Source organism: Stegastes partitus, unplaced genomic scaffold (assembly GCF_000690725.1).
Source record: "Stegastes partitus isolate 25-593 unplaced genomic scaffold, Stegastes_partitus-1.0.2 Scaffold484, whole genome shotgun sequence".
In the NCBI taxonomy this organism is placed as follows: Eukaryota; Metazoa; Chordata; class Actinopteri; family Pomacentridae; genus Stegastes; species Stegastes partitus.
The window spans coordinates 187,301-194,749 of record NW_007578215.1 but is presented as its reverse complement, the minus strand read 5'-3'; the positions used below and the strand labels follow the sequence as shown (position 1 = coordinate 194,749).

General features: G+C 45.3%; 1 protein-coding gene across 1 annotated transcript; it reads left to right on the top strand.

The window, feature by feature from the left end:
* Positions 1–1,088: 1,088 nt before the first annotated feature.
* LOC103361049 (probable G-protein coupled receptor 21) lies at positions 1,089–7,147 on the top strand. The gene has a single exon (XM_008287040.1). The coding sequence runs from the start codon at positions 1,724–1,726 to the stop codon at positions 2,792–2,794; it is 1,071 nt and encodes a 356-aa protein (XP_008285262.1). The 5' UTR covers positions 1,089–1,723; the 3' UTR covers positions 2,795–7,147.
* Positions 7,148–7,449: the final 302 nt, after the last annotated feature.

Genomic DNA, 7,449 nt, shown 5'->3' with positions numbered 1-7,449 from the left:
TGTAGAAATCCAGATTTTTATTGTGACATTATGTACACGTAGTGTTTTAGGGTTGACATGTGAATGAATACTTTTGTTCTGTGCTTTTACTACATATTATCTGTTATTTAACAAAACAGGGAAAACCTGTAATATAATAGTTGTAAACATGATTTTTTTTCCCCTTAACATAGATTATTTTTCTTTTAAATAACTTGAAATATTTTTTTTTTACTGATTTAAACATTAAAAATTTTGTAATTTTACAAACATTGTAAAAGAATAAATTAGCGTTTATATAAATGCAGATTTTTGATGGACATTATTTACAGTTGTGACATGTTTTTTCGGATCATCATGTAAATTGATACTTTTTTCTGTGATTTTCTTTGTAATTTAACAATTTACTAAATTATTTACCATTTTTTTAACACATACCCAAGGTTTCTTTAAAGTAACGGGAAATATCTAAAAATGATGATTTTTTTTGTGGCTCAAACTTTGCTTTCTTTAAGGGTTAACAAGTAATACAGTCATAATATAATAATAATAATCATATATGGTATTAAGGAGGCTTTTTGCTCTCTGTTTTTTTAACCTCATCATCATTTACATTGTTTACATGCACCAACCGGAGCTGCACTCCTGCGTTTTTACGAGACAATAACCCGCAATTTAACAGCACAGGGACTCTTGACAGAATAATAGCAAGTTGCAATGTTCAAAACACAGCTATGAACAATCTGAGTTCATCGTCTTCGCTTCTTGTAAAGAGGTTTTCATGCAGTCGTGCAGCGGTGATACAGAAACGATGGAAGGGAATGAAATATTCAAATAGATGGAGGAGGAGGAGGAGGGGAGGGAAAGTGTGTGTGTTGGAGGGGAGGGAACACCAGAGTGTGTGTGTGTGTGTGTAGGAGAGAGAGAGAGAGGGAAGGCGGGCGAGCGAGTGAGCAGGGGGTGGAGAGGAAGGCAGCAGTGGCAGCGCTGCATCATCACTATAGAGCCGCTACAGCAGAGAGGAGGCAGCTCACTGTCCACATTCATTCACTCACACTGGAGGTGGGCCAGCAGCCTCGCAAGAAGCTCCACATCCAGGAGACTCCACTTCGCCCGTGGACGCCGCCTCTGTCCAGAAATGTCCGACCTGCGGACGAAGCTTCCCCGTCTGCCGTTTGTTTTGTTAGGACTGTCCTGACTTGAAGTGTTGGCGCAGGAGCTGCTGGGAATTTCAGCTTTGTTTTGTTTGTTTTGTTTTTTGCTTCCTTTGCCGACACTTGCAAGCAAGCGGATGGCTGTTTTGGTTGGTGGCTGCGCGCCGGAGCAGAGTGCTTACCTCAGGATTTGTAGTCGAGGGAGGGGGGTATGATAAACAGCTGCGAGGGGAGGACGGGTTGCACTGCAGCATCAGACTGGCATCTCTTGCTCTACTTTTTTTTTTTTCTTTCTTTTTTGGCTGTCGAGGTTGCACACATGCACATATTTCACGCCCAGCAGCAGCGGCAGCAGCAGCAGCAGCAGAGCCCGGCTGCATTTTGCATGCACCGGGGGTTTCCTGCTACTTTAAGGACGAGCTGCTCTGCCCGCTGAGTGAGAAAAGATGCTGATTTGAGAAGAACGGGGGGCTTTGTTTTCGGAGCAAGCAACTTCTGGATTAACAAACATAAAAAGAAAAGCGCCCTCGGATGACAGGATGGCGGCAGCGGCGTCGAGCTGAAACCGCCTCCCCCTCTCCAGTCCAAACATGAACTCTTCGTCCGACGCGAACCAAAGTGGCTCCCCCCCGTTCTGCCTTCTGGGTGCCGTGGGTTACTCCCACAGCCTGGATACCTGTGTGCTGGAGGTGGTCGTCATCCTCTTCCTCACCGTGCTCATCATCGCCGGCAACCTGGTGGTGATCTTCGTCTTCCACTGCGCCCCGCTGCTGCACCACCACACCACCAGCCACTTCATTCAGACCATGGCCTACGCCGACCTGCTGGTGGGCGTCAGCTGCCTGGTGCCGTCGCTGTCCCTCCTCCACTACCTCCGAGGCCTGAACGAGGAGCTCACCTGCAAGGCGTTCGGCTACATGGTGTCGGTGCTGAAGAGCGTCTCCATGGCGTCGCTTGCGTGCATCAGCGTGGACCGCTACATCGCCATCACCCGCCCGCTGTCCTACGCCACGCTGGTGACGCCGTGCCGCCTCAGGGTGTGCATCGTCCTCATCTGGATCTACTCCGCTCTGATCTTCCTGCCGTCCTTCTTTGGCTGGGGGAAGCCGGGTTACCACGGGGACATATTCCGCTGGTGCGCCAACTCGTGGAAGACCAACCCAGGCTTCAGCACCTTCATCGTAGCACTGCTCTACGCCCCAGCGGCGCTCACGGTCTGCTTCACCTACGGGAGTATATTCAGGATCTGCCGGCAGCACACGAGGGAGATCACCCAGCGCCACGCCCGCTTCAGCTCGCAGGCGGATGGTGATAAAGGCGAGCGCGGGGAGCGTTGCGAGGGCTGCCCGGACAAGCGATACGCCATGGTGCTGTTCCGCATCACCAGCGTCTTCTACGTGCTGTGGATGCCGTACATCCTCTACTTCCTGCTGGAGAGCGCCGGGCTCTATCACCACATGGTGGCGTCCTTCCTCACGACGTGGCTGGCCATCAGCAACAGCTTCTGTAACTGTCTCATCTACAGCCTCTCCAACAGCGTCTTCCGGAAAGGCCTCGGCCGCCTCTTCAGCCCGCTGTTTCCCTCCTGCCTCGGCTGCATGGACGCCAAGAAGGCGCCGGCGTCCGTCAGCCTGCGACCGGACCCTCGCTGCCAGGTGTGACTGTGCTTTGGCAGGCTCGGTCGGGTCACTTTGGGAGGCCCTCGGTTGGTGCTTTGCTCTTGGCTGCATGACACAGGCCTTTTTAGTCCCGCAGTGAAATGTGTTGAGGACCCCTCCACGGAGCACTGAGGCGCCTGTGCAGGTGCCTGTCGGTCCTTTCAAAAGGCCGGAGGGTTGTGAAGTTCCTTCTGGGACGAATGCTGCAAGCCGGCGACACAGTGGAGTACAAGTATTGATGATTGATTTGTGTCAGTTCAGAGGATTTAACAAACACTCCTGCCTGCGATGATTTCAGAACTCCCAGATGCAAAAAAAACAAACACAGGAAAGCACAGTTCGACCTGCGCTTGCCAATCCGCTGCAAAAAAAAAAAAAAAGAAATGTTTTAAAGCCTGACTGAAAAATCTGAAAATTGTCTTGGATCTTTCAGGGTAGAAATAGGTGTTGCAAAAAAAAAAACAAAAAAAACAACTAAATTGAAACAGACTGCTGATCAGTTTCCCCCTGAGGGAACTCCAGATGCTAATGAGCGTATGAAAAATCATTCGCCAAGAAGCCGTCCTGATAATGAGCCCGTGTGTGTGTGAGCTGAAAATGCGTAGCGGATGGACTTTGAGCTCGTTTCCCAGAGAGGAGATTGAGGTTTATTTAGGAGCTTGTGTGGGTTTTATTAAAAGGATTCCTCCCTTGTGAAGCTGGGCGTTAGTGGGAAGCTCCGTGCTTATAACCCAGAGTCGGGTTTCACAGGAAAAAAACGTTGATTTAGCTTTACTTTCTAAGAAGGCAAAGTTTTCCGAGGCTCCCGTGACAGAGACAGTAAATAATATTTATTTAGAGAGATTTCTTCTCATTGTGTTTCATCCTCAGGTTTATCAGCAGTTCTTTTTAAGCCTCCAGGCTGTTTGCCTTTGATCTCCGCTGAAACAGAACACCACTCTTAAATCACAAGCCACGTAACGTCGTAAGATAATCAGCTCATGACTTGTAGTGCAGTCGGTGTCGATAACGAACCCGCTGTCCACCGGGACCCTTGGGCCTCGATGCAAACTTCACTGTAACCTCTGACTTTGCTGCACGTGTCTCTCTTTGTCGCTGCTCGGATCAGTTTTAAAGCCGAGGAGAGGAGTTGTCGTCGTGCTTCATGAGTCCGGCCTCGCAGCGTCGAGAGGTCAAAGCACTTTCCTCACAGCCGATGTGGCTTTTTTTTTTTTTTTTCCCCGTGGCTTCATGTAAATACACTTAGAGTATCAGTGTTTAAACTGTGGCCCTGCGGGGGGATTTGTCGTGGACCTCCAGGACAACCGATGATCTTGTGGATCTGTTTTTTAATTTATTTGTCACAGCCAAGAGGTCTGACATGCTGCACTCGAACCTGTTTCTTAATTTACGATGCTGAGCAGAAGCCGGAGGTGTTTCTTTTACACTCCGCCGGAATATTTAAAGATGTTGTGACGAGTTTGCTTTTAAAGTCACTATGAAATGAGTTTTCTGAGAGCGTCTTGCTCCTGAGTTTTATGAAAGAAGAGGGAATCAAAAGAGAAAGGGGAGGATTATAGGTTAAAAATGCATCACTCAGTATGGCCAAACGTATATGGACAGCCCAGGCCTTTGTGTGCCGTTTATCTTGGGCCGTTTCCATGATTCACAAACATGCTGTGATATTTGTCAAAAATTTTCTATCATGCGTTTTACTATCTATCAAACCACTACGTCGCAGAAATTGCTATTCTCCTTGAAGTGAGCATGCTGGATTTGCATTAAATCACAAGACAGAAGTAAAGTTCAAGCCACGGTGGCAGCACTCTGCACTGCTGCGATGTGTGGCGTGTTTTATTTATTGATTGGCTCATTAAACTTACGGTAAACTGCTGTAAATGAGCCGGATTTAGATGAAGAACCTGCTGTCAATGAGCTAGACGAGGTTAGCCTGAGCAAAAGCTATATTTTTAGCTTTTTCCTCTTCTATTGTGTGTAAATGCCAAACGACACCTTTTTATGACTCTTGGGGGATGTGGGTTTTTCAGGACCGATACAGATTATTGATAATCGAGGAGGCTGATATTTGCATTTGCAGTAATGATGAAAATTTTTAGATAAGTTTTAGAAATACTTCAGAGTATTTATGTTTAATTCAAAGATAACTTTTACACATTTATCCCCCAGTGTTGATTGGCTGTTACGTGTGACGTTTAACCAATCAGATTGTGCCGTGGGCGGGACTTTACTCACCGCATTAGCACCAAAGCAACACATTGTAAAATCTATTTTATCGTCAGGTTATTTTAAGAAATAACCTGAAAAATCCTGAATATCGAATCCAATCATTGGGCGACCCCTAGTTGATGAAATTCCAATTTTTATTCCATTCTGAATTCAGACATCTGCCAAACTAAGCTCGGTTGGTTAGCATGCCTAGCTTACCAAAGAGCCACAGATTTGTTGTGGTGGAGTTACTTCTTTAAAATCACATATCTAAATGTATTTAATAGTATATTAATATTTTATATCTATTGGGGCTGTAGTCAATCAGAGGAAATGTTGGTCCAACCAATCGATTAGTCGCAGGACAAGCTAAACACGCAGGTTATCTGTCAATAAACTTACATCATTGCTAACCTTTTTAGCCTAATTATAAAGACTTTAGACTTACAAAGCTAGTGTTTGCAGCAAACTAAAGCATTTGAGTCTGGTTAGTTTACACTGAAATGATAGGAAAAGCCTTGAAGCAGCTGTTCATGTTCAGATAATTATGGAAAATACATCAACTGGTGATTCAGCACAAGAACTACCGAGGTGACAAAACACCGACAAGTTAGCTGCTGTTTTTACACCATCTGCCATGTTGGTTCTAACACGTGAGCTGTTGTTTGCAGGCTGAAGGAAATGCAGCCACACTGACAACTTCTTTCACATGAAATGAATTTGTTTGAAGATAACTTGGAGCAAATCTTAAATAAGTTAGACGTGGCAGCCTCCGTTAGGTTGGGCCAGTTCAAAGTTGTGAAAACGTTTACAGATAGTTTGTTCCTCCTGCCCAAAATAATGGGTTAATCTCTGAAAGACGTCGATGTAGAGCTTTTCTGCTTATCAAAGTTAATGGTCCGACCAATGAGGAGTTGGTTGAATCAAACTCTGTCGATCAACCAGTTCATCAGTTGTCCTGAAAACTGCAGCTCTAATGTTTTGCATGCTAAATTTTGGGAATATTTGCCTTTTTTCTAACCAGTTGGCGACAGTTTTCTTTGTAATTTTCAATATGAAAAGACCATGTTATCAAATGTGAGGATTTACTGTGGTCAAATCCTCTAGTCAACTCGGACGCTACAGCCCTAATATTAATGTCGGTGTAATTATTAATAAACAGCGTATTAAAAGTTTCCCAGAAAAAGCGCTAAACATGTTAAATCTTTCTTTATCTGTCAGATTTCCTGCAAAGCGCCCCAAAAATATTTGGCCACCCTGGTGTCGGATATGTTCACGCAGTCTGTTAAATCTGTATTAAATGGTTGAATAGGTGTTTCAGACCAGACGGTGACTGTTTTATTTCATTGTGACTTTAAAAAGAGGTGCAGAGTCGAGTCACAAACGTGTTGTCGCTGCCTGGGTCCGGAGGTCGCACTGAGGTCGGGGTTTAGCTGTGGAAACGCTCCAGCCGCTGCCCTACAAACCGACCCTGCTTCCACCACTACGTGCTATTTATACGACGGTTTTTCTATGTAACAGTGTGTGCTATGTACAGAATCTGCTATGAAAATGTAATTTCCTGCAAAATGTTGACACGGTTGATTCCCCCCCCGACTTTATCTGCATGGTTCTGGTTCAGTCTGGATCAGCGTTTTCTGTCTCATGATGCTACTGAGAGCAATTTACTGACTGTACTCGTTGTCTTAATATCCTAACTACTGTTACGTAACACAGATGGCTTACCACGTTGTTTTTTTTTTATGAGTGCAAAGAGTTCCTGTTTGTTACGGTTCATGTCAGAACACAAGAATGACCTGCAGAAAACCTTCCGGCCTGCCTGTGGTTCCTCTTCTGTCGGGATAAAATCACACAAATCTGCAAAGAAAAAAACAATCAGGTCGACACGTGCTACGGCAGAGGTGTCAGCTAACGTACAAACATTTGCAGCTTTGTGTTGTTTTCCTCGACAGCATTGCAGCGCTGCTCAACTGTGGGAGTCGGTGCAATACGAGCTCACAGCAAAATCTGAAGGAAAGGGCTTTAATTATCGTCACTCTGGTTGCGCTGTGTGCCGTTCAGCATGTGATCCGAACTTTGAAAATCTGCTGCAGATGATTGTAAATAAGGACTGTAATTGTCTGATTAAAGTGAGATGTTCTGTTTACTGTCTTTCTTGGCCTGATGTTCTGCAAGAAATCCTCAGAACGCGTCATTAAAATGCACCGACACGTCCTGCGGTTCAGCCGAATCGTCGCTGGACTTTTGTCATGTCAGAACCAACTGATTTTGCTATAATATCACACCTTTAAGCTTAGATTTAGTACATTTTCCAGATGGAAGTACTCGTCACACACGATATGTTCAAGGACGGTCGTAAAGCTACAAATCTGGCAGTTTGTGGTGATGATAAATGGTGCCATTTTGGTAATTTCTTCATTATTTCTTTCAAATAAAACATGGATTCAGAGGGT

Coding starts and splice junctions, on each gene's coding strand:
- LOC103361049 (XM_008287040.1), top strand. CDS start 1,724: ATGAACTCTTCGTCCGACGCGAACCAAAGTGGCTCCCCCCCGTTCTGC.